Source organism: Papio anubis, chromosome 9, assembly GCF_008728515.1.
Source record: "Papio anubis isolate 15944 chromosome 9, Panubis1.0, whole genome shotgun sequence".
Lineage (NCBI taxonomy): Eukaryota > Metazoa > Chordata > Mammalia > Primates > Cercopithecidae > Papio > Papio anubis.
Window position 1 is genome coordinate 47981572 of NC_044984.1, and position 26409 is coordinate 48007980.

At 51.2% G+C, this 26409-nt stretch overlaps 1 protein-coding gene and 1 long non-coding RNA gene across 4 annotated transcripts; both read left to right on the forward strand.

The window, feature by feature from the left end:
* The first annotated feature begins 58 nt into the window (after positions 1-58).
* Positions 59-14412, forward strand: LOC110740687. The gene is made up of 3 exons (XR_002515653.2): positions 59-107; positions 3209-3314; positions 13617-14412. It is a non-coding gene; the product is annotated as an uncharacterized LOC110740687 (long non-coding RNA).
* Positions 14413-21006: 6594 nt separating this feature from the next.
* Positions 21007-23330, forward strand: MFSD5 (major facilitator superfamily domain containing 5). 3 transcript variants are annotated; one of them, XM_003906451.4, is made up of 2 exons: positions 21007-21190; positions 21741-23330. In XM_003906451.4, the coding sequence occupies exon 2, from the start codon at positions 21758-21760 to the stop codon at positions 23108-23110; it is 1353 nt and encodes a 450-aa protein (XP_003906500.3). In that variant the 5' UTR covers positions 21007-21190; positions 21741-21757; the 3' UTR covers positions 23111-23330. The 3 variants fall into 3 exon arrangements, with proteins under 3 accessions (XP_003906500.3, XP_003906502.4, XP_009179083.3); XM_003906453.5 differs by lacking the exon at positions 21007-21190 and adding an exon at positions 21281-21405; XM_009180819.4 differs by lacking the exon at positions 21007-21190 and adding an exon at positions 21486-21506.
* The last annotated feature ends 3079 nt before the right edge of the window (positions 23331-26409 follow it).

Genomic DNA, 26409 nt, shown 5'->3' on the forward strand with positions numbered 1-26409 from the left:
AGGGGGACAGGGCGGGGCGGCCCGGGACGCCTGGGTCTCTGCCCCTCCCATTTGCTAGGCTTCCGTGACTCCATCCCCTGGGAGGCCGGGCACGACTGGCAGAGGAGGTCAGTGTCCTGGCCCCGTGATGCCAACCCTTTCTCTCTGGCACTTTTCTCCTTTCTGCGTTTTGGGGGTACTAGTTGTCTGTGGCCAGGCTATGACTCTTCCGAGGCCAGTCTCTGGTGCCTCCCCAGGGTAGGCAACGGGGCGCTGGAGTGGCCGGGCAGAAGTATGCCAGATCTAGAATAGATGCTCCTGCCCTTATTCTTTGCTCAGCCTTCACCTGCAGGTCCAAGTAGCCTCTCCCTTCCCCTAGCCCACCTCAGTCCCTTGGTCCCAGGAGCAAACTGGTTGACTAGTGGCTGTTGTTGGGGGTGCTGAGGCCAGGGTTCACAGACATCTTCCCTGTGGAGTTAGGGCGCCTGGGTCCCTGGCTGCCAATGTCCCCACCTTTAGGCCTGGATTTGGAGGGGGAGAGGCTGGAGAGGAGGGCAGGAGGAACTGTGACTGGGAGTGGGAGGAGCCTTGGGCTGGGTGTGAGAGAGAAAGCACAGGCAGAGGGTGTGTGTCTGCCCTAACCAGCACCGGCCTGCCTGCCTGCCTGCCTGCCTGGTAGATGTGCCATGAATGCTTTTGACTCTGGGTGTGTGTGTGTGCGCGTGCGTGTGTGTGTGCACGCGCGTGCGCGTGCGCGTGCCAGTGCCGAGAGTCAGTGTCTGCGTCTGATGGGGGCATTCTCTGCTTCAACATAGACAGACTCTCAACCCTAGAGTGCGAACCCAGTGGTTTCACTCTCCATTCCACTGAGGACAGAGGTAGAGAAAAGAAGGGGTCTGTAGTCCAAGCTGTGTGCATGGATCCCAAACATTCCCATGGGGACTGGAGTTGGGAGGGAGAAAGAGGAGGAGGGGAGGATCTGAGCTAGGCTGGTAGGCTGGACAGACATAGCCAAAGTACTTTCCCCAGCAACGCTCGCAGGGTGGCCAGGACCCGGGACACAGACTTCTGGGTCAAGTCACATTTTCCGTACTGGAATTACTTGGCTCTCTCCTTGCTCCCCTCTGGGGGCCAGGTGTCCTCCCTCCTGGGAAAGGCTGCTTTTGGTAGCCAAAGTCAGGTGAAGGAGAGGGGGAAAGAAGAGGCATGCTGTGGCTATCTCAGGAGAATGCAAGACGGCAATGGGGGTGCAGAAAAGCCCTCCCTTTCACTCCAGGGATAGGAAGAGCTGGGAATAGGTACTCCAGGGTCCCGTCCCCAGGTGGCCTAGCAGCTGTTGACTTTGCTTGGTTACCCTGGGAGCAGCTCTCAGCAGTGTGGGAGAGGCGGGTGTCAGGGAGTTGGACCCAGGCGTCCAGGCTGGGGTGGGATGGCGCCCCGCCTGTGTGGCAGGGATCCTGCCAAGAGGCTGCAAAGTTAACCCCTCCTGCCCTGCCCTAGTGGTGGCTGGCGGGAGGAGGGCGGGCCCAGTTGTGGTTTGGGAATGTGGCCCTAATTTTCCCCTCCCCCTTCCAGCACATCTGTACTTGGTTTACAGTGAATGAGCCTCCTGTCCTCATGAACCAGGCGAGGGCACCACTCCCTCCCTGGCTGGGCATTCTGACACAGAACCAGGCACCACCCGTGACACTCTCCTCTCCCTGCTGAGTTATCATCTCTCTGAACTCTTCCCTTCTCCTCCTGTGGAGGGGCTTCGGGTTGGTCCCAAAGATCAACAGCTGGAGCTCTGACACAGTGCGTCTAGGTAGCAAATGGGGCCAGGGAAGCTTCAATCGGGGAACAAAACACTTGGGGTAGCCTCTGAAGACAGAGGGAGTCAGAATTCCAACTGTCTCTGCCCTCCCTTTGTCTTGGTTTGTCTGTCTGTCTGCCTGGGTCTTTGTCTCTGGTGGGCGTTTGTCTATCCATCCGTCTTGGTAACTGTAGCTCCTCCCTTCTGGCGGCCTCCTCGTCCCCAGCCGACGACAGCAGCCAAGCAGCGATGCCCAGGAAGACCCGCCCTATGCCGGCCCCTCCCCTTGGGATTGCCACTGCCTCCACCCCCGGCCCCTCTGCCGCCCCTCCCCAGGACCCAGTGACTGGGGTCTGTTCACTGCAGCAGTTTGGAAGTCAAACCAAGCAGCAGCAGCAGATTGGGGGACAGGGAAGAGGGGCATTGTGAGGGCTTCAGATTCTTCTCCCCAGCTTGCAACAGAGCCAGCTTTCTGTCCAGAGATTCCAGGAGGAGGCTTGGGAAGAGGGCTACCCACTCTGGAAACTGGTGGAGGGGGCTCCCCTTATTCCTCTTTCCCTTGGGTCATCCCTATTTCTAGGCTTTGCTCGGTTTGTGGCTGCTCCACTCTGTCATCCTGGCAACTTGGAGAAATGATATCTTGGGGGCCCTAAGACCAGGCTTTGCTTGCTCCCCTCATCCCAGAGCAAAGACCAAAAGGAGAGATTATGAGGAGAGGAAAAGGATGCAGATATCTGTCCCACCTGTCCTGAAAGTCATGGGGAAATGACCTATTCAGTGTCCTGATGCTGGAGGGGGTGGACAGTGGTGAGGATGAAAATTGCCCCACCAGGCCGGGCGCGGTGGCTCACGCCTGTAATCCCAGCACTTTGGGAGGCCGAGGCGGGCGGATCACAAGGTCAGGAGATCGAGACCACAGTGAAACCCCGTCTCTACTAAAAATACAAAAAATTAGCCGGGCGCGGTGGTGGGCGCCTGTAGTCCCAGCTACTCAGGAGGCTGAGGCAGGAGAATGGCGTGAACCCGGGAGGCGGAGCTTGCAGTGAGCCAAGATCGCGCCACTGCACTCCAGCCTGGGCGACAGCGCGAGACTCCGTCTCAAAAAAAAAAAAAAAAAAAGAAAATTGCCCCACCCTAATTTTCACCCTCACCCCCTCCCAACCCTCCAGCATCAGGACACTGAATAGGTCATTTCCCCATGCCCAAATCTGGTGGTGTGGGGGATGTCCTATGCCATACTCAGAGGTGTCTGGCAGATGTCTATGGGGGGTGGTGGGGGAGCTGTGTTGCAACCCCCAAGGACATCATTAAGGCATGGAAGTGCTCTCAGGGCTTGGAGACCAGGGCACCCAGGGAGAGCGTGATGAAAACATGTTTTGTACAACATGTGTCCTCTCTTTTCCCTTCTTCCTCTCCTCTCCCACCTCCTCCCCCTAGGCAGGCTCTGTGCCAGTGCTGATGCCAGCCCTGCCTCTGGTGCTTGCTCCACTCCATCCCTTGTACCAGGCCTGTTCTGCTGCTTGCCAGCTCGTTGACTCTCCTGGTGAGTGAGTTTGTGTGTGGAAGGTCCTTACCAGCCCCAGTGCTGCCCAGAACCCCACATAGAATAAGGACTTAATTTTGAAGCTCAGGATTTTAGGATTAACCTAAACAGCTCTGGGAATTTCTTCCCTGAACAGGCACCATGCATTAATTCAACAAATCTTTATTAGGCATCCACTATGTGATAAGCACTGTGCTAGGTTCTGGGAATACCCAGGTATGGTCCCTGGCAGGTTCACAGTCTGATGGAGTCAGATGTTAACCAAATAATCCACAAAACTGCAACTGGAATAATCAGTGTGGAGAGGCAAGAGGTACCATGAGAATGGAGCAGAGGAGCATTCCCCCCCCTGCCAAGATCAGGAAAGTCTTCGGAGAAAAAATGAGGGGAGATTAGAGAGAAGGAAGGGCAGCGAAATATATGCGCTGCTCAAGAGTATGTACAAAGGTCCTGGAATTGAGGTCCTGGCCCTCAGCCAGTCTGCTCCCCCAAAAAAGAAGAGGGTCCTTTCATTCCTGTGACCTGCTTGGATTTCAATATGCCATAAGGGAGGGATGGTAAGCACCTCCTCGTGGTCATAGCAGGACGCTGAGATACCACAATGCATTCATTTCCTCCAGAAAGGGAAACAGACACAGAGAGGGAAGACGACTCACAGGCTGAGACTTGAGATTATACTACAGAAAACAAGGCCCCATGCTGGCAAATCCTCCAGGGTGAGGGATTCCTGCATTTGCCCAGCTGGAGCCTCACCAGACAGAAAGCCTTCTCCTCTGAGCCTGCTTTACCATGCCCCAGCCCCCGCTCCCCGATCCAGCCCTGACCTGTCCCACTCCCTGGAGCTAGCATGTCTGCCTCCACAGTTGCCTGGAGTATGTGTGAGGTGAGTGCTACAGGTGTCTGCCAGCCAATGTGTGGGTGGATGTAGCTGTCTGTTTTGCACAGAATCTCCATCCAGGGGATACAGGGTTCTCTCTCCTCTGTCCACTGGAGAGCTTCCAATTCCTCCTACCCAGACACCAAAGTTTCAAGTTTCTTCCTTTCTGAAAAGGAATTGGGGGCCCTTTGAAAGAGGGAGCAGGCTTCTTTGTGGCTGTGCCTCCTCTAGAGCCAGCAAAGAGGTCATGGAACCAATGGGGTTAAATCCCAGCCCTGCTCTGACCCACTTTCCTCCCTGTGCCCACATCCCCTGGGGCCAGGGTGTTGGGTGGGGCCAGCCTGGCACCCCCACACCCACACCTGGGACTTCCCCTGGATGGAAACTCCCAGAACCCAGGCATCCTGCTTCCCCTGCCAACTCCCACCAACTGCCTGGGTTCTATTCAGCTTCAGTTAGATCTCCCTGTCTGCCAGCCTTTGACCAAACTACATCTCTGCACCAGCCCACCCTTTGATGTCTGGCTGCCCCTTCTGGTGGACTCCTTTGAAGAAAAGATGTGGAGCTGGGGGAGGGGGTTGTGGAGAAGCCATCTTTTATTGAGCACCTACTGTGTGCCAGGTATTGTGCTAGACATGTACATTATCTCATTTAATCCACAAGTCAGGGAAGTCCAGAGAGCCAGCAATTATCATCCCCACTTAACAGAGCAGGGAGTAAGAACTGGAGAGGTTAAGTGACTTGCTCAATATCACACAGCTAGGAACTGGCAGAGCTAAGATGGGAACCCAAATCTTGGTGGTCGTGAGCTCTCTTCACTATAGCAGTGTTCCTCCACTTCCCCTGCAGCTGCCCACCTCTCTATGGGATGAGAGACTTAAGAAATTCAGTTTAATCCAATTCAGCAAACATTGAGTATCTGTTATGTGCCAGGTACTGACAGGTACCAGAAATAAAGAGATCACTGTCCTCGAGGTCTGGTGGGAAAGACGAGCATTTGGAAGTCCTCTAAGGTCAGCATAATGACCTGAACAAGGTGGCATGGAGCTGAGAAACAAGTGGTACTTTTATTTCCTCCTTCTGTACAGAGCATATAAATACATGATAAACAGTATACAGAATAAATGGAATAAAGTCAATACCTACTTCATTGCCATCCAGGTCAAAAAATTGAGTATTTCCTATACTTTTAGAAATTCCCTGGCCGGGCGCGGTGGCTCAAGCCTGTAATCCCAGCACTTTGGGAGGCCGAGACGGGCGGATCACGAGGTCAGGAGATCGAGACCACCATCCCACAGCTAACCACAGTGAAACCCTGTCTCTATTAATAGAAATACAAAAACTAGCCCGAGGTGGTGAGCCTGTAGTCCCAGCTGGGAGGCTGAGGCTGAAGAATGGCGTGAACCGGGGCTGGGCTTACAGTGAGCGAGATCCGGCCGCTTTCTGAGATCCAGCCTGGGTGACAGAGCCGAGACTCCATCTCAAAAAAAAAAAAAAAAGAAATTCCCCATGCATCCTTTTCACAATTCCCTCAGTCCCCTAAAAAGAAACCACCATCCTGACGTTTGTAATAATCGTAAACACAGAAATTACTTGTTTTTCTGTATAGTTTTAGCACCTGTGTATGCCTTCATGAACAATACTGCTCAACTTTGCCTGTTTGTGAACTTTCTATAAATGGAATGATACTCTATTACTTTTTGCTTCCTACTTATTTTGTTCAACTTGTGAGATATATCCAAGTTGTTACACATAGCTGTCTTCCTATTATTGCATAGTACTCATTGCATGGATATGCCACAAGTTATTTTTTTCATTCTACTGTTGGTGAATGTTTGAGTTGTTTTCAGTTTGGACTGTTATAAACAATGTAGCCATGAACATTATTATTACTATTTTTTTGAGAGGGAGTCTCACTCTGTCGCCCAGGCTGGAGTGCAGTGGCACCATCTCCAGCTCACCTGAAGCTCTGCCTCCTGGGTTCTGCATGTTCTCCTGTCTCAGCCTCCCCAGAAGTAGCTGGGACTGCAGGCCATGCCGCCCGGCTGGTTCCCCTAGCTATTTTAGTAGAGGCGAGGGGTTTCACGTGCTCCAGGATGATCTCGACTCATCCTGACCTCAAGTGATCCCTCGCCTCAGCCTCCCAAAGAGATGCTGAGTGTGTGAGCTTTCACTAAGCCCAGCTACCATGAACATTCTTGTACATGTTTCCCAGTCACAGATGCGGGGTTTTCCCAGGATGTAGAATTTGAGGTAGACTGTATACGGGTTCCCGAATTTTGTTAGATGGCATAGAATTGATTTCCAAAGAGTGGCTGTATCAATTATACAAGAGCATTCCTTTTTTTCCTTTTTTCTTTTTTTTTTCTTTGTTTTTTTTTTGAGACTGAGTCTGGCTCTGTCGCTGGGCTGGAGTGCAGTGGCGGATCTCGGCTGCTGCAAGCTCCGCCCTCCGGGTTTCGCCATTACTCCTGCCTCAGCCTCCGGTGGCCGGGACCACAGAGCCGCCACCGCAAAGCCCGGCTAGTTTTGGTATTTTTTTAGTAGAGACAGAGGGTTTTGCATTAGCCAGGATAGTCTCGATCTCCGGCCTTGTGATCCATGCGTCTCAGCCTCCCAAAGTGCTGGGATTACAGGCTTGAGCCACCGAAGTGGCCCGGCCTTTCTTTTTTGAGGCCGGGTCTTACTCTCTGTCCAGCCAGGGCTGGAGTGCAGTGGTGCGATCTCAGCTTACTGCAACCACCGCCTCCCGGTTTCAAGCGATTCTTCTGCCTCAGCCTCCCAAGCAGCTGGGATTACAGGTGCCCACCCTCGCCCAGCACGTTTTAGTAGAGATGGGGGTTTCACCATGTTGGCCAGACTGGTCTTGAACTCCTGACCTCGTGATTTGCCCACCTTGGCCTCCCAAAGTGCTGGGATTACAGGCATGAACCACCGTGCCCAGCCTTTTTTCTTTTACTTAGTTGTGAGACAGAGTCTCGCTCTTGTCGCCCAGGCTGGAGTGTAATGGTGCCATCTCGGCTCACTGCAACCTCCTGCCTCCTGGGTTCAAGTGATTAGGCCTCAAATATACAGTAGCTAGGATTTACGGTGGGTGCCCACCACCACACCCAGCTAATTTTTGTATTTTTAGTAGAGACGGGGGTTTCACCATGTTGGCCAGGCTAGTCTTGAACTCCTGACCTCAGGTGATCTAACCATAACCGCCTTGGCCTCCCAAAGTGCTGGGATTACAGGCGTGAGCCACCGCACCCGGCCAGGAAGCAGAACATTCTTTATTTATTTATTTATTTTTGAGACAGAGTCTCACTCTTGTGGCCCAGGCTAGAGTGCAGTGGTGCAATCTCAGCTCACTGCAACCTCCGCCTCCCGAATTCAGGTGATTCTCCTGCCTCACCCTCCTGAGTAACTGGGATTACAGGCGCCCACCACCACACCTGGCAAATTTGTTTTTGTACTTTTAGTAGAGATGGGGTTTTGCCATGTTGGCCAGGCTGGTCTCGAACTCCTGACCTCAGGTGATCCGCCCACCTCAGCCTACCAAAGCACTGGGATTACAGGCATAAGCCACCACGCCCGGCCGAAGCAGAACATTCTAACCAGGAGCAGGCATAGGGCCAAGAAGACCCACACAATTTCTTGCCTAAAATCCTCAGAGGTTTTCTATTTATCTTATTTTTTTAAATTATTTTATTTATTTATTTTCGAGACAGAGTCTCACTTTCTCACCCAGGCAGGAATGCAGAGGTCCAAACACAGCTCACTGCAACCTTGACCTCCCAGACTCAAGTGATCCTTCTGCTTCAGTCCCCCAAATAGCCAGGACTACAAGCATGCACCCTCACGCCCAACTAATTTTTTGTATTTTTTTTGTAGAGACGGGGATTTTGCCATGTTGTCCAGGCTGGTTTTGAACTTCTGAGCTCAACCTATCTGTTCACCTTAGCCTCCCAAAGCACTAGGATTACAGGCGTGAGCCACCATGCCGGCCTTTATTTTTAGTTTTAGTTTTATTATTTTTTGAGACAGGGTCTTGCTCTGTGCTCCCGGCTGGAGCGCAGTGATGTGATCTTGGCTCACTGCAGCCTCTGCCTCTTGCCTCAGCCTGCCGAGTAGCTGGGATTACAGGCTCATGCCACCAAGGTGGATAATTTTTTAAATTTTTTGTAGAGAATGTGGTCTCACTATATTGCCCACGCTAGTCTTGAGCTTCTGGGTTCAGGCGATCTTCCCCTAGGCCTCCCAAAGTGCTGAGATTACAGGCAGGAGCCACCTCGCCCAGCTGTTTTTCCCTTTTTACTTGGAATAAGATCCAAGTCCCTGCCATGGCTCACAAGACCCTGCGTGGTAGGACCTCTGCCTTACTCTCTGACCTGTGCCACTATGACTCTCCTCTTTGCTCCTGGCACTTGCCATCCCCACTCTCTGGAATGTTCTTCCACTAGATATTTCCATGGCTTGCTCTCTCACTTCTTTCAGGTCTTTGCCTCAGTGACGCCTTCCCTAACCACCGAATTTTAGATTGCCACCTCCAGCCTTCCTTATTTCTTTCTCAGCTTTATTTTTCTCCATAACCCAGCCACTCGGGTTCCATTCAGCCTCGGTCCGGGTCCGCTCTGCCTCCTCTGCCAGGTTTTGATAGACTGCATCTCCCCCAAAGCCCTTAAGGGTGGTCATACCTGATTGGGGGCTGGTCTAACTGTCACTTCTGATAGAGTCACTTTTTATCACATCACCCTGGGATAAGAATAGCCTTTCTCATGCTCTGAAATAAGCTTAGTTATATGTTTACCTGTTTGCTTTTTGTCCCCACCCCACTCCACCCCTCACTTTTATGGGAACTCCGTAAGAGAAGAAACTTAGCATTCTTGTCCATTACCAAGGCCAGTGCCTGATGCATACTAGGTCTCAAATAATAGTTGACCAGGCTGGTTGTCAGTCTCCCAGAGAAAGCTGGGCACCCCCTACACTCACATCTGGGACTTGGTCTCCCTGGAAGTTCCTAGAACCCAGGCATCCCACCTCCTCTGCCAGCTCCCAACTACATCCCAGACTCCATCTCTTAGAGCCCTCCTGTGGCCACTGCTATTGCCTGCTGCTGCTTCCCTGTCCCTTATGGGAGCTGTTTGGGGGCCCTGAAACAGCAGCTCTGGAGGTTGGTGTTGGAGAGACTCAGGCATCAGGAGCCTAGAGCTCAATAAATTTTTTTGTTTTTTTGTTTTTTTGGGGTCTTTTGAGACCAAGTTTCGCTCTTGTTGCCTAGGCTGGAGTGCAATGGCGTGATCTCAGCTCACCGCAACCTCCACCTCCTGGGTTCAAGTGATTCTCCTGCCTCAGCCTCCCGAGTAGCTGGAATTACAGGCATGTGCCACCACGCCCAGCCAATTTTGTAGTTTTAGTAGAGACGGGGTTTCTCCATGTTGGTCAGGCTGATCTCGATCTCCTGACCTCGGGTGATCTGCCCACCTTAGCCTCCCAAAGTGCTGGGATTACAAACATGAACCACCATGCCTGGCCAAGAAATGCTTTTTGATTGAGTAAAAGAGAAGACTTCAGAGATGACAGGGCCTCGCCAGGTGAAGAAGAGAGCAGGGGTACTCAGAGCAGAAGGACCAGTGTGAACAAAGGACTGGAGGCCTGGGAGTACACGTCATATTTGAAGAACGTGTTCTGATCTGGTGCTGTTGGAGGATTTTCAGGGGAGGGGGGTTGTAGGAGAACTTTGCCGGCCTGGAAGGGGAGGGCTGGAAAAGGAGGACTGGATGTGGAGGGCTGAGCTCCCTGCAGGATCAGCAAGGCTCAGCATGTCTTAGGTTTAATCCTCCCCCCAACCGTCCGCCCCTCCTACTCCAACCCTGTCCTCCCCTTCACCCAGCCCCCAGCCTGACCACAACTGCAGCTGAATGGACTTCTCTCTGGGCCTACGCTTGGGGCCTCGGAATAAGAAGCCTGCCCACCAAGAGCCTCCTGCCCGCTCCAGGCATGGTCCACCTGCTGCCTCTCCTTGTCTCTCCTGTCCCCCCTCTGCCTGTGCCTTCCCCTGCCCTGGCTGTCCCCCACCCCCCTGTTCCTGTACTGCCTGTCCCTCTAGTGCAACTCCCTGCCCAACTTGTCCTAGCCTCCTGGGCCCATCCTGCACCTGCTCTTGCCCCCGCTGCCCTGCCTGTCCTCCCTTGACTTGTCCCCATAACTCCTGTGTCTCATGCTCCGGTCCACCCTTGACCTGCTGCCACCCCTCACCCTGCCCAGTTTACCCTTGCTCCGTGAGCCGAGCTGCCTGTTTGAGCTCCCGTCTAGGCTGCGGTGACAGCTGTAGCTGTGGCCGAGGGGCTGCCTGGGGGCCTCCAGGCTCCCTTGGCTGCTGTAGCTGCTGCTTCAGGGGACAACAACGCAGTTCTCAGGGGCGCTGTCTGATAATTTAGGTGGACTGTTGCCCACCAGGAGACTGCCAGTCTCCTGGAGCACTTCCGCACTGCTGCCCTGGCAAGGAGGCAGGAGCTGGGTGGAGTGGGAGAAGGATCAGCTGGACCCCTCCCTCAAGCAGGTAGAGGCAGCTGGCTTCCCCCAGTCCTGGGGAGGTGGCAGTGCGAATCTGCTTTGAAGTTAGTTTCTGGGTGTGCTCCTGCTGGTTCCAGAACCTCTTCCTCTGCAACCTCTGGAATGGAAAGTGTTCTTCTCAGGGCCTCCCCCACGGCCCCTGAAGGTGAGCAAGTTCGTCATTTCTTCCCCTCCACTGAGCCTCCATTGGAGTCTCCTCTGCAGTTCACATGAATAAATGGACTCTTCCTCTAGAGGAGCTGGAGGATCCTGGTCCAGAGGCCACTTCTTCTCCCTCTGACCTACACCCAAGATTGACCCAAGAGTCTCTGAATCCCTGGCCTCTCACCTTGAGTCAGGCAGAAAGGGTCAGTGGCTTTTGGACCAGAAGAAGAGGCTGAGTGGAAGATATTTGGTTCCTCCCTCCACTTGGAAATCCTTGGCATCCTTTGTGGTCTTTTGTTTCTAGCCAGGAACCCTCTGCCTGGATGTCTTGTCTTTCAAATCTCTGAGAGTTCACTCAGCCTCATGACCTCAATCTTGCAGCAGTGATGGGACATCTGTGACATACAGGCTCATCTGGCACGGGGATGAGGGAAGCTGGGAACCCTTGACTCAGGCTCCTAAGGATGGCATCCACACATAGCTAGCTGTAAGTCTCCTGTCCCCAGGGGTGGGACTGGGAGATGAGACAAGCCACCCAGAGATAGCTGAGAGCCAGGCTCGGTGGGTCATGCCTGTAATCCCAGCACTTTGGGAGGCTGAGGCGAGTGGATCACCTGAGGTCAGGAATTCGAGACCAGCCTGGCCAACATAGTGAAACCCCATCTCTACTAAAAATACAAAACAATTAACTGGGCATGGTGGCGCGCATCTGTAATTCCAGCTACTAGGGAGGCTGAGGCGGGAAAATCGCTTGAGCCCGGGAGGCGGAGGTTGCAGTGAGCCAAGACCACGCCATTGCACTCCAGCTTGGGCAACAAGAGTGAAACTTTGTCTCAAAAAAAAAAAAAAGAGAGATAGCTGGAAGTGGAAGTGGGAGACTCTGGTACCTGCCTGGGACGAGCTCCTAGGCTGAGAGCCCCTCAGCACCGCTCCATGTCTCTCCAGTTTTCTGGCTCCTGCACTAATCTGTTTCAAGCTTCTTTTTCTTAGCTGCCTTCTCTAGGACTCCTTTCATTCTTGTCTTTCTAGCTGTTTATTTTTCCTTCTGTCTTTCTACTTCACTGTCTCCATTTCTGTTTCCTCCTCACTCTCTGTCACTGGGACATTTTGCCTTCACCTAATTGTATCACTACATCTGTTTTCCCCACTCTCTATCCCTCTATTGCTCTATCTAATTTGAAATCAATTTAACATATGTCTTCAGCACTCTAGGAAAGGTTAAAAAAAATTAGTATATGTGTTTTTCTTCCCCCTTGTCTGTCTCAATCCTTGTCTTCATGCTTATTTTCTTCCTTGGTCTTTCCTTTTCCCTCATATCTCTCTGCTTTTCTGTCCTGTTCTGCTTCTGGGTGCATTTCATTCTTTTTGTTTTTTGTTGTTAGTTTTTTGTTGTTGTTTGTTTGTTTTTTGAGACAGGGCTGGCTCTATCACCTAGGCTGGAATGCAGTGGTGCAATCAGAACTCATTGCAGTTTCTAACTCCCGGGCTCAAGTGATCCATCTCAGCCTCCCAAGTAGCTGGGACTACAGGCATGCACCACCACTCCTGGACAATTTTTTAAAATTATTTTGGAGACAGGTTCTCACTATGTTGCCCAGGCTGGTCTCAAACCTCTGGCCTCAAGCAAACCTCCCACCTCAGCCTCCCAAAGTGCTAGGACCACAGGTGTGAGCCACTGCACCTGGCCACATTTCATTCTTGATCCCTTCTATTTCTATTTCCCTTTCTTTGTCTCTCTTTATGTCTTCTCCATCTAGCTGCTTTTTCACTTCCTATCTCTCTTTCTGTCTCCCCATATCTGGTTTGCTCTTGTACTGCCCCATCCCCCCATCTCCCTATCTCCCTGGGTCCTACACAACAGAGCACACCATGCCTGTCTCATGTCTTTGTCATTGCTGCCCAAGGGCCAGAGCACTGAGCTCTCCACCAGTGTCTGTCATGGACACACAGTCAATGCCCTGGAGTGAGCCAGGGGTAGACATGTCTACCAGAATAGCCCTTCCTTTCCCCACTCACTATCCAGGCCATTCATTCCTGCTCAGCTTTAAGCCCAAGCCTCTTTTCTTTCTTTTTTGTCTTTCTTTTTTAATGATACTTCTCCCAAATTCTTATTCTGGAAGTTGGCAATTAAAAAATAAAAAGAAATGGCTGGGTGCAATGGCTCATGCCTATAATCCCAGCACTTTGGGAAACTGAGGTGGGTGGATCACTTGAGGTCAGGAGTTCGAGACCAGCCTGGCCAACATGGTGAAACCCCATCTCTATTAAAAATACACAAATTAGTGGGGCGTTGTGGCATGTGGCTGTAATTCCAGCTACTTGGGAGGCTGAGGCAGGAGAATCACTTGAACCCAGGAGACAGAAGCTGCAGTGAGCTGAGATCACGCCACTGCACTCCAGCCTGAGCAACAGAGTGAGACTCCATATCAAGAAAAAAAAAAAGAATTAAGCAAAAGAATTAAGCAGTTATTAGCCGGACGTGGTGGCAGGCACCTGTGGTCCCAGCTACTCGGGAGGCTGAGGCAGGAGAATGGTGTGAACCCAGGAGGCGGAGCTTGCAGTGAGCTGAGATCATGCCACTGCACTCCAGCCTGGGTGACAGAGCGAGACTCTGTCTCAAAAAAAAAAAAAAAGAATTAAGCACTTATGCTGCCTGCATGTATAAACTATATTTCAGGATAGCCAAATAGCTCTAATTGGTGAAGACAACTTCTTATTTACAGAATACTTCCAGCTAATGTGGAAGGAATATGGAATTAGAAAAATCACCATTTTGTAACTCCTAATGAAGTAACCGATCAAAGCAAGACTCACCTAATGGATGAAACCAAAGATGATGGGTGATGGAGAACTTTACAATGGAAATTGAGCTGCCACAACCTAACCCCACGGATGAATCTTAGCTTCACTAAAAGTGACACAACCAGGCACTGTGTACCTCCTGATGTGACATAATCTGAAGCACTTACCACCACCTATGAAGGAATCTTGCCAAAGAAACAAACAAACAAACAAAATTGAACATAAACCTAATCAAACCTCTAGTGCTGACTTCCATTTAACAGGAAATACAGGGAATGAAGGAACAAATAAAATGACACAATAAGGAAGTAGGTAAACGCCCCTAGAATGTGTGACATTCTAAAGGAAATCTGACCCCATTTCTTCAACTAGTGAATGGCTGGGCAAAAAAAATGAGAAGGGACTTAAGAAGACAACCATTACATGGAACACAAGGACCTTGTTTGCTTCCTAATTTGGACAACTCAACTGTAAAGACAGTTGGGGACATGTAATTATGGACTGGGTATTTATGATAACAAGGAAGCAGTGCTAATTTTGTTAGATATAAAAATGGCTCTTGGGTTATAGAAGAGAAGGTTGTTATTTCCTAGAGATGTATGCTGAAGTATGGAGTGAAGTGACCTATTTAATTTTAAATATTTCAGCAGAGAAAAAAGGACAGAAAGGGGCTGGGCGTGGTGGCTCACATCTGTAATCCCAGCACTTTGAGAGGCCGATGCAAGAGGATCACAAGGTCAGGAGATCGAGACCAGCCTGGCCAACATGGTGAAATCCCGTCTCTACTAAAAATACAAAAATTAGCTGGGCGTGGAGGCGCACGCCTGTAATCTCAGCTACTTAGGAGGCTAAGGCAAAAGAATCGCTTGAACCCGGGAGGCGGAGGTTGCAGTGAGCCGAGATCGCGCTATTGCACTCCAGCCTGGACAACAGGGTGAGACTGTCTCAAAAAAAAAAAAAAAAAAAAAAAAAGAATATGTAAGTTCTGGCCTGGTTCGGAGGCTCACACCTATAATCCCAACACTTTGGGAGTCCGAGGTGGGTGGATCACCTGAGTACAGGAGATTGAGACCAGCCTGGCCAACATGGTAAAACCCCATCTCTACAAAAATTACAAAAAATTAGCCAGGTGTGGTGGCAGGCGCCTGTAATCCCAGCTACTCGGGAGGCTGAGGTAGGAAAATCGCTTGAACCTGGGAGGTGGAGGTTGCAGTGAGCTGAGATCTGGCCACTGCACTCCAGCCTGGGTGACAGAGCAAGACTCCGTCTCAAAAAAAAAAAAAAAAAAAAAAATGGAAGTTCATAGAACTATGCTCTCTACCTTTGTGTATGTTTGAACATTTCCATAATAAAAGAGTTTTAAATGATGTTCCTCTGGTAAGCATGGTTTCCAGTAACTCCCAGAGCATCCTTCCCACTTGCTCTGAAAGCCAGGACTTACCCTTTGGCTCCCCATGCACAGATCCCAGCCCTTTCTCCCCTCCACCCAGGCCACCCTTTATCCCCAGAGAGCTAGTAGTTCTCTGCTAGCACAGTCCCCACATTTAGGACCTTTCCCAGCTGTGCTTCACAGGTCTGAGGGGCCAGAGAGACCTTAAGGAGTATACATATTTTGAATAGGTCCTACAATAAACAAAAATAAACCAAAATAATATAATATTGCTTTTGGTCCCTATTAGGTGCTTCTGAGCAAAATACAATGCAATAATGGTAGAAAACTGGCCTCCATCCTGTGAAATAGAAGGCAAGGGATGTAAAGTCATCCTGTCTCATCCACTGCCTTCATCCAGGATGATCTGCACCCCAAAGGAAATACCACTAAGAATTCAGAGACTCAGGCCGGGTGCAGTGGCTCACACCTGTAATCCCGGCAATTTGGGACACCAAGGCAGGAGGATCACAAGGTCAGGAGATCAAGACCATCCTGGCTAACACAGTGAAACCCCGTCTCTACTAAAATACAAAAATTAGCCAGGCGTGGTGGCATGCGCCTGTAGTCTCAGCTACTCGGGAGGCTGAGGCAGGAGAATCGCTTGAACCTGGGAGGCGGAGGTTGCAATGAGTTGAGATCGCATCATTGCACTCCAGCCTGGGCAACAGAGCAAGACTCCGTCTCAAGAAAAAGAATTCAGAGACTCACTGTCATGAGTTCAAGAGGCTGAAGCCCAGGACTGGGATGGAGGGCACTTACTGAGTAACCCTGGGAAAATCATGATTTTTTTTTCTTTTTCTTTTCGCTTTTGTTGCCCAGGCTGGAGTGCAATGGCGCGATCTCAGCTCACCACAACCTCTGCCTCCTAGGTTCAAGCGATTCTCCTGCCTCAGTCTCCCGAGTAGCTGGGACCACAGGCATGCGCCATCATGCCCAGCTAATTTTGTATTTTTAGTAGAGATGGGGTTTCTCTGTGTTAGTCAGGCTGATCTTGAACTCCTGACCTCAGGTGATCCACCCACATGGGCCTCCCAAAGTGTTGGGATTACAGGTGTAAGCCACCGCACACGGCTTTTTCCTTTTTTAAAGACAGGGCTTGTTCTGTCACCCAGGCTGGAGTGCAGCGATACCATCAGAGCTCACTGCAGTCTCCAACTCCTGGGCTCAAGCAATCCTCCTGCCTAAGCCTCAGGAACAGCTGGGGTTACAGGCACCCACCACCATGCCCAGACAGGGGTTTCCCTAGTTGCCCAGGCTGGCCTCAAACTCCTGGCCTCAAGAGATCCTCCCACCTCAACTTCTTAAAGTGCTAGGATTACAGGTATGAACCACCAAGCCTGGCAGAAAGCATGATTTTTTAAATTTTTATTTATTTATTTATTTATTTTTGAGACAGAGTCTCACTCTGTTGCCCAAGTTGGAGTGCAGTTGTGCAATCTTGGCTCACTGCAACCTCCACCTCCAGAGTTCAAATGATTCTCCTGCTTCAGCCACCTGAGTAGCTGGGATCATAGGCATGCACCACCAGGACCCAGCTATTTTTTTTTGTATTTTTCGTAGGATGGGGTTTCGCCATGTTGGCCAGGCTGGTCTTGAACTCCTGGCTTCAAGAGATCCGCCCACCTTGGCCTCCCAAAGTGCTGGGATTACAGGCGCAAGCCACCACGCCCAGTCGGAAATCACGATTTTCTGTCTTAGTGTTTCTAGATGAAAGCATGGGAACCATCACCCCTTTCTACTCTTCACTAGTTTGCCAGCTAGGGATGAAAGCGCTTTGGAACTTGTAGGATATAAACCAGCTGTTTTATCATAAGAAAGTATTTCTCAGGCTGGACGTGGTGGCTCACACCTGTAATCCCAGCACTTTGGGAGGCCAAGGTGGGTGGATCCCTTGTGTCCAGAAGTTCAAGACTGTTTTGGAACAGGGTCTCATTCTGCTGCCCAGGGTGTAGTGCAGTGGCGTGATCTCGGCTCACCACAACCTCTACCTCCCGAGTTCAAGCCATTCTCCTGCCTCAGCCTCCCAAGTAGCTGGGATTACAGGTGTGTGCCGCTACCGCCCAGCTAATTTTTGTATTTTTAGTAGAGATGGGGTTCCACCATGTTGGCCAGGGTGGTCTGGAACTCCTGACTTCAAATAATCCACCCACCTTGATCTCCCAAAGTGCTGGGATTACAGGCGTGAGCCACCATGCCTGGCCAAAAGAAAATATTTCTCCAGATGTAATCCCAAACCCTCCTACCCTATCTCTAAACTTTAGTATATATATATAAAAAAAACCAACAGGCTGGGCGCGGATCACCTGAGGTCGTGAGTTCGAGACTAACCTGACCAACATGGAGAAATCCTGTCTCCACAAAAATTCAATATTAGCCAGGGGTGGTGGAGCATGCCTGTAATCCCAGCTACTTGGGAGACAGAGGCAGGAGAATCACTTGAACCCGGGAGCCAGAGGTTGCAGTGAACTGAGATCATGCCATTGCACTCCAGCCTAGGCAACCAGAAGCAAGAGCGAAGAAATTCTGTCTCAAAAAAAAAAAAAAAAGAAAAAAAAGAAAAACATGGCCGGGCGCGGTGGCTCAAGCCTGTAATCCTAGCACTTTGGGAGGCCGAGACAGAGGCCGGATCACAAAGGTGAGGAGACTCGAGACCATCCTGGCTAACCGCGGTGGAGCCCCGTCTCTACTAAAAAAGTGATACAAAACTAGCGGTGAGGTGGGCGCCTGTAGTCCCAGCCCGCCGGGAGCAGGCCAGGAGGAATGGTAAGCCGGAGAGTGAGGAGCTTGCAGTGAGGCAGAATCCGGCCACTGCACTCCAGCCTGGGTGACAGAGGCGAGACTCCGTCTCAAAAAAACATGTACTGATCTGCTGTGCAGGTAGGTGAACTAGTGTAATTGCAGAAACTATGTGAGCTGGAACTGGAAAGATTGGGGTCCCAGTTCTGACTCTGTCTTTTACTATGTAACTCCTATGACATGTTACTTAACCTTTCCAACTCTGGTTAGTACCTATATATGGATTGTTTGTGACAATAAGATGAGATAAGTCACCTACAGCAGTTGGATAAACCTTCTTTATTTATTTGTTTATTTATTTATTTATTTTGGGAGGCGAGGTCTGCGGCACATTGCCAGGCAGTGCAATGCGGCGATCTCAGCTCACTGCAAGCTCCGCCTCGGGTTCAGCCATTCTCCTGTCTCAGCCTCCGGTAGCTGGGACTACAGGTACAACACCACCGCGCCTGGCTAATTTTTGTATTTTTAGTGAGGGAGCCCGGGGTTTCACCATGTTAGCCAGGATGATTACCGATCTCCTGACCTCGTGATCCGCCTCGGCCTCCCAAAGTGCTACAGGATTACAGGCGTGAGCCACCGCACCCAGCCTTATTTTTATTTTTGAGATGGAGTCTCACTTGGCCACCCAGGCTGGAGTGCCGGTGAATTAGCGATCTCGGCTCACTGCAAGCTCTGCCTCCCAGGTTCACACCACTCTCCTGCCTCAGCCTCCCGAGTAGCTGGGACTACAGGCACCCGTCACCACACCCAGCTAATTTTTTGTATTTTTTTTTAGTAAAGACAGCATTTCACCGTGTTAGCCAGGATGGTCTTGATCTCCTGACCTCGTGATCCACCCGCCTCGGCCTCCCAAAGTGCTGGGATTACAGGCATGAGCCACCGCGCCCGGCCTGGACTAAACCTTCTTAAAACTCCTTAGGTACATCATAACTGATACGTGTTATATGGGCCAGTACTTTCGATATTAATTTACATAAGTTACTCATTTAGTCATAGAATATTTATGAAATATTTATGATTAATACATATCAATGACTGTTTTAAGTATTAGGAATACAGGTGAACAAAACAGATAAAAATCTGTAGGGAGAAGAGATAGTAAATATTTACTTATTTATTTACTTAGAGACAAAGTCTTGCTCTGTCACCCAGGCTGGAGTGCAGTGGTGCAATCTTGGCTCACTGCAACCTCCGCCTCCTCTCGTCCCTCAGCCTCCTGAGTAGGTAGGATTACAAGCGCGCACCACCAGGCCCATCTAATCTTTTTGTTTGTTTGTTTGAGACAGAGTCTTGCTCTGTTGCCCTGGGCTGGAGTGCAGTGGTGCAATCTCAGCTTACCGAAACCTCTGCCTCCCAGGTTCAAGCGATTCTCCTGCTTCAGCCTCCCAAGTCGCTGGGATTACAGGTGCACACCACCACACCCAGCAAATTTTTTTGTATTTTTAGTAGAGATGGGGTTTCACCATGTTGGCCAGACTGATCTTGAACTCCTGACCTCATGATCCGCCCCCCTCGGCCTCTCAAAGTGCTGGAATTACAGGTGTGAGCCACCGCACCCAGCAAATTTTTGTATTTTTAGTAGAGATGGGGTTTCACCATGTTGGCCAGGCTGGTCTTAAATTCCTGGCCTCAAGTGATTCACCCATCTTGGCCTCTCAAAGTGCTGAGATTACAGGTGTGAGCCACCACACCTGGCCGAGATAGTAAATAAATAAACAAGGAAAATACATAGTGTACTGTGGAGTAAAAGCAGCAGAGAGAATAGAGAATTGAAAGGAAAATAGGTAGATTACTGTGCTGGAGGTGGTGTTGTTGCTATTTTAAACAGGAGGGCCACGGAAGGCCTCTCTGATCAGGTGACATTTTTTAAAAATTTGTTTTATTTTATGTTTTTTTGTGAGACAGAGTCTCGCTCTGTCACCCAGGCTGGTGTGCAGTGTCGTGAACTTGGCTCACTGCAACCTTTGCCTCCCCGGTTCAAGTGATTCTCCTGCTTCAGCCTCCTGAGTAGGTGGGATTACAGGTGTCCACCACCATGCCTGGCTAATTTTTCTATTTTTTTAGTAGAGACAGGGTTTCACCATATTGGCCAGGCTGATCTTGAACTCCTGACCTCAAGTGATCGACCTGCCTCGGCCTCCTAAACTGCTGGGATTACAGGTATGAGCCACCAGGCCCAGCCAAGATCAGGTGACATTTGAACAGAGAACTGGAGGAGGTGATGGGGGAACCACGTGGATATCTTGGAGAAGAATTGTACAGGGAACAGTGTGCAAAGGCCCTGGTGGTAACCAATATAGATGGAGTAGGAGGGAGAGTAGCAGGGGATGAAGTCAGAGGAGTGGCAGAAGGTCAGAGGACAGAGGGTCTTGTAGACCATTATAAAGATTTCGGCTTTTACCCTTAGTGAGATGGGAAGTCATTGGAGGCTCTTGAGAAGATAATACGGAAGCTGTAGAGAGGTTAAATAGCTTTTCCAAGGTAAAACAGCTTGAGTGGCAGAAGGTAGGGAGTTAAGCGCCAAGGCTGAAGTTCTTAACCCTATGCTGCATTTGGGCATTGCTCTCCTGTGACTTCAAAGAAACTGGGACACTGGGAAGTTATGCGGCTTGCCTAAGGCCACACAGCTGGTAAGTGAGAGGGGCAGGATTGCGCCTTAGTCTGTCTGCAGCCCAACTCCAAGTTCTTTACACCACACCGCCTCCCTCAGGTGTCTGGACCATACTGGCTTCTCTTGCATGGAGGTCACTGAAGTGGGAGAGGAGGCAAACCGAGGAGACCGTCTCGGCTTCGGGCGGCGGTGCTGTTCCTTAGGAAGCTCCAGCCCTTGGCTCTACCGGACTGCGGGCATCTTTCCCGAGCAAGGCACGGAAGAAAAGAAAATTGGCCTTTATTTCGGGGTGGCCCAGCAGGCATCCAAGAGCCAGAGGAGCAGGTGTCACGGGAGAGCGGCGAGCAAGGCCAGGCCAGGAGGAGCAACCGCAGCCGCCCACGGTCGCCCCTTCCTGACCCCCCGCCCCGGTGTCCGGAGTTCCGCGCCCGGGTAGGGGAAGGAGGGCGGACGGGGCGGGGTTTTGGCGCCGCGCCCCCGTCACGTGACGAAGCCATCATGGCGGCGGCCAGAGGCCTGCCCGGCTCCCGGAAGCAGGCTGTGAGGGGCGGGAGCGCTGCTGGAACCCGAGCTGGAGCCGGAGCCACAGCGGGGAGGGTGGCCGGGCGGCCTGGAGCCCGACGTGTCCGGGGTGTCCCCGCAGACCGGGACAGCAGGTGAGACGGAGTCTGGGCGAGGTGCAAGCGGATGTGGCATCGCTGGGCAGGGGCTAGGGGGCGCAGTGGGGCGCCAGTGACCTGGAGGAGTGGGCATCTGAGATGCACACGCATGACCCTGAAGCAACTCGAGAGGCCTGCGCGGGTGGGAGGGATGCCCAGGACAGAGGATGAGACACTGAGGGCAAAAAGGGGCTCCCCAGCGAGGATGGGAAGTAATAGAAGGACGTGTGCGGGAGGTGCTGTGGGAAAGGGCAGTAGAATTTGGGGGACCGGGATTATTGGAAGGGACTCCCTCTTTACAGGCAAGGATGGGGTGAGTGCTCAGTCCTCTCCCCTGTCCTCTTACCCCTCCCTGCCCCACAGTGTCCTAGGAGACAGCTCTGGCGGGGCCACTCCTCCCACCCACCCAACTGGTCCCTCCGGTCTGAGATCTTGGGGAGTGGAGTTGACGGGGTTGGGTGGAGCTGCCTTCTGCTTAAGACAGTTGGCCCCTTGACCGTGCTGCCCGAAGGATGGATATGACTCTGACCCCCACCTCTCTTCCCAGGTCGTCGGGGGCCCACCATGCTGGTGACTGCCTACCTTGCTTTTGTAGGCCTCCTGGCCTCCTGCCTGGGGCTGGAACTGTCAAGATGCCGGGCTAAGCCCCCTGGAAGGGCCTGCAGCAATCCCTCCTTCCTTCGGTTTCAACTGGACTTCTATCAAGTCTACTTCCTGGCCCTGGCAGCTGACTGGCTCCAGGCCCCCTACCTCTATAAACTCTACCAGCATTACTACTTCCTGGAAGGTCAAATTGCCATCCTCTATGTCTGTGGCCTTGCCTCTACAGTCCTCTTTGGCCTGGTGGCCTCCTCCCTTGTGGATTGGCTGGGTCGCAAGAATTCTTGTGTGCTCTTCTCTCTCACTTACTCACTATGCTGCTTAACCAAACTCTCTCAAGACTACTTTGTGCTGCTAGTGGGCCGAGCACTTGGTGGGCTGTCTACAGCCCTGCTCTTCTCAGCCTTCGAGGCCTGGTACATCCATGAGCACGTGGAACGGCATGACTTCCCTGCCGAGTGGATCCCAGCTACCTTTGCTCGAGCTGCCTTCTGGAACCATGTGCTGGCTGTAGTGGCAGGTGTGACAGCTGAGGCTGTAGCAAGCTGGATAGGGCTGGGGCCTGTAGCGCCCTTTGTGGCTGCCATCCCTCTCCTGGCTCTGGCAGGGGCCTTGGCCCTTCGAAACTGGGGGGAGAACTATGACCGGCAGCGTGCCTTCTCAAGGACCTGTGCTGGAGGCCTGCGCTGCCTCCTTTCGGACCGCCGTGTGCTGCTGTTGGGCACCATACAAGCTCTATTTGAGAGTGTCATCTTCATCTTTGTCTTCCTCTGGACACCTGTGCTGGACCCACATGGCGCCCCTCTGGGCATTGTCTTCTCCAGCTTCATGGCAGCCAGCCTGCTTGGCTCTTCCCTGTACCGTATTGCCACCTCCAAGAGGTACCACCTTCAGCCCATGCACCTGCTCTCCCTTGCTGTGCTCATCGTCGTCTTCTCTCTCTTCATGTTGACTTTCTCTACCAGTCCAGGCCAGGAGAGTCCAGTGGAGTCCTTCATAGCCTTTCTACTTATTGAGTTGGCTTGTGGACTATACTTTCCCAGCATGAGCTTCCTACGGAGAAAGGTGATCCCTGAGACAGAGCAGGCTGGTGTACTCAACTGGTTCCGGGTACCTCTGCACTTACTGGCTTGCCTAGGGCTCCTTGTCCTCCATGACAGTGATCGAAAAACAGGTACTCGGAACATGTTCAGCATTTGCTCTGCTGTCATGGTGATGGCTCTGCTGGCGGTGGTGGGACTCTTCACCGTGGTAAGGCATGATGCTGAGCTGCGGGTACCCTCACCTACTGAGGAGCCCTATGCCCCTGAGCTGTAACCCCATGCCAGGACAGGATAGCTGGGACAGACTCTTGAATTCCAGCTATCCAGGATTGTACAGATCTCTCTGTGACTGACTTTGTGACTCTGTCCTGTGGTTTCTCCTGCCACTGCTTTGTGTTTGGGAGGACATGATGGGGGTGATGGACTGGAAAGAAGGTGCCAAAAGTTCCCTCTGTGTTACTCCCATTTAGAAAATAAACACTTTTAAATGATCATTGATTTGATTTACTCATCCTTACCTGTAGCCTTCTCAGTAGTTTCTGGCGAGTGGGCAGCTAGAGGTTTTTTGTTTTTTGTTTTTTCATTTTTTTATTTTTTGAGACGGAGTCTTGCTCTGTCGCCCAGGCTGGAGTGCAGTGGTGCAATCTTGGCTCACTGCAACCTCCGCCTCCCAGGTTCAAGTGATTTTCCTGCTTCAGCCTCCCAAGTAGCTGGGATTACATGTGCCTGCTACCATGCCCAGCTAATTTTTTTTTTTTTTTTTTAGTAGAGATGGGGTTTCACCGTGTTGACCAGGCTGATCTTGAACTCCTGACTTCAGGTGATCCACCCACCTCGGCATCCCAAAATGTTGGGATTACAGGCATGAACCACCACGCCAGGCCCAGCTAGAGGTTTTGAGGTGGGATTATCAGCAGAAGTTTTCTATTTCTAACCTCTCCAAGGCTGTCTCCAGTTCAGACTGAGAACTGTGGAACTGTTCTCAGCAGAGCTGTGTGGGAAGGGCCTGAGGCTCCTAGGTCCTCCACATGCCTCTGTTGCTGGACAGGCACTGCCCCCAGTTGTCAAGCAGAACCCTTGCTTACATCCAGGGTAAGATGATCTCTGTAGCACATGGGGTAGATGCCCAGTATGCCAGGCCACTGAGCAAAGATTCCAGGGGCTTGGGCTGCTGCTGTGACCACCTCTTCAGCAAAGCCAGGGCCCTTCCTACCAAAGTAAGCTTGCAGCTCAGCACAGGCCTGCTGCCTGCCTTTTGCCTCTGTGGCTATGAAAGCACCATTTGTCCAGCATTATCAGGGTCTACCAGATCCTTTATCCCTGCATGAAACTGAAGTGAAAGGCTGCCAAGGGGAGAGAGTGGTGCATTGCTGAGGGACTAGGATATCTTGTCTATACCTGACTCTCCCCCACCCAGCCTGAATGAGGGTGAGGGAGCCATCAGGGCAGGAAACAGTACTAGTGAGCCAGTTCTGTGGGTCCCTCCCTGCCTCACCTCTGATTGTATCTGCCTTTCCTCCTCCCACCAAAACCTGGGCTTCTCAGGGGAAGCACAGCCAGCTTTAAGAAGGGTAGGAAGGGAAGGAGGGTAGGCTCAAGGATGTGTCCTGGAATGTGCTTGGGATGGGCATGGGGGACACCTATCCCTTCTGGAAAGGGGTTGATGACCTTTCCTTGGGTCCCAGACTACTTCTCAGACAGAAAGATGCAGGATGTTCCAAGAACTGCAGGTCCCAACCTGTGTGGAAAGATAGCATCAGCAGGTGCTGGTGGAATGCAGGGTGGAAGGGCTTCTGCAGAGTGAGGCCAAGGGGAGGAATGGGTGGTGGTCTCAGTTCCCTTCTCAGACCAGAAAAAAACATGTTGCCCCACCCAAGCTTCGGGGAATAGAGGTTGAGATTAAGTAAGAAAAAATGTATCAGCCAGGTGTGGTGACTTACACCTGTAATCCCAGCACTTTGGGAGACCAAGGCAGGCAGGAGTTTGAGCCCAGGAGTTTGAGACCAGCCTGGGCAACGTGGCAAAACCCCATCTCTACAAAAAATAGACAAATTAGTTGTGCATAGTGGCATGTGCCCATAGTCTGAGCTACTTGGGAGGCTGAGGTGGGAGGATAAATTGAACCTGGGAGATCGAGGCTGCAGTGAGTGATGATTGAGCCATGCCACTGCACTCCAGCCTGGGCAACAGAGTGAGACTCTGTCTCAACAAACAAAAAAAAGAAAAGGTATCTTTTCTACTACACCCCTACTCCTGCCACTCATCATCTCAAGACTAAAGACAGAGTCTTGCAATAACTCCACTTCCTCTTTCTGCCCTGTTAGGCTAGACCTGGATATACTTTATAGTTAGTTATTTGTAGACATTGCGTCTCTTTCTATCATGAGGAAACAGTCTTACTACCTTTATCTCCTGCATATATACACACAAGTGGATGCTTTCCTCATGGCTGTGCTCAGTACATATCCGGAGAGGAGACAGGCTAGCTCACACCTGGCTTTTCAGGAGACACTTGATAATTTGTTGTTTTGGATGACAATAATTATCATTATTATTGTTTTTTGTTTTATTTTGTTTTTGAGACAGGGTCTTGCTCTGTCGCCTAGGCCAGAGTGTAATGGCAGGATCACGGCTTACTACAGCCTCGACCTCTTGGGCTCAAGCGATCTTCCCACCTTAGCCTCCCGAGTAGTAGGGACTACAGGCAGCACCACCACACCTAGCTAATTTTTAAAATTTTTGTGTAGAGACAAAGGTCTCACTATGTTGCCCAGGCTCATCTGAAACTTCTGGGTTCAAGCCATCCTCCCTTCTCAGGCTCCCAAAGTGCTAGGATTACAGGTGTGAGCCACCACACCTGGCCTGACGGTAATTATTTAGGGGCCCTCACCTTCCTAAGTGATACGGAAACAGAGAGCTAGGGGAGATTAATGAGATTCCTTTAGCTTTGTCCCTGCTGAGCTTGCTTCAAAGGGGCTGGTGGCAAATAGAGTGGAGAGGGTTCTTTCCTGTCAGACTCACAGCGTGTTAAGAGCTGGAAGGCATCTTAGAGATTATCCATTTGGCCTTAAACATTTTTTATTGAGCACCTACTATGCCATGTGTTTTACTGCTAGATACCGGTGAGATATATATATATATATTTTTTTTTTTTTTTTGAGATGGAGTCTCGCTCTGTTGCCAGGCTGGAGTGCAGTGGCATGATCTTGGCTCCCATGTTCAAGTGATTCTCCTGCCTCAGCCTCCCGAGTAGCTGGGACTACAGGCGTGCCCCACCACACCCAGCTAATTTTTGTATTTTTAGTAGAGACCAGATTTCACCATGTTGGCCAGAATGGTCTCAATCTCTTGACTTTGTGATCCGCCCACCTCAGCCTCCCAAGGTGCTGGGATTACAGGGATTACACTCGTGAGCCACCGCGCCTGGACTTATTTATTTATTTACCCAAGAGGAAAATCCACTTAAAGAAAGCAAATAACTTGCCTAAGGGCATGTAGTAAGTGAGTGATGAAACTAAGACTAAACCTTGCCTCAGGTTGCCAACCCAGTGCCCCCTCTATGACACATGCTGC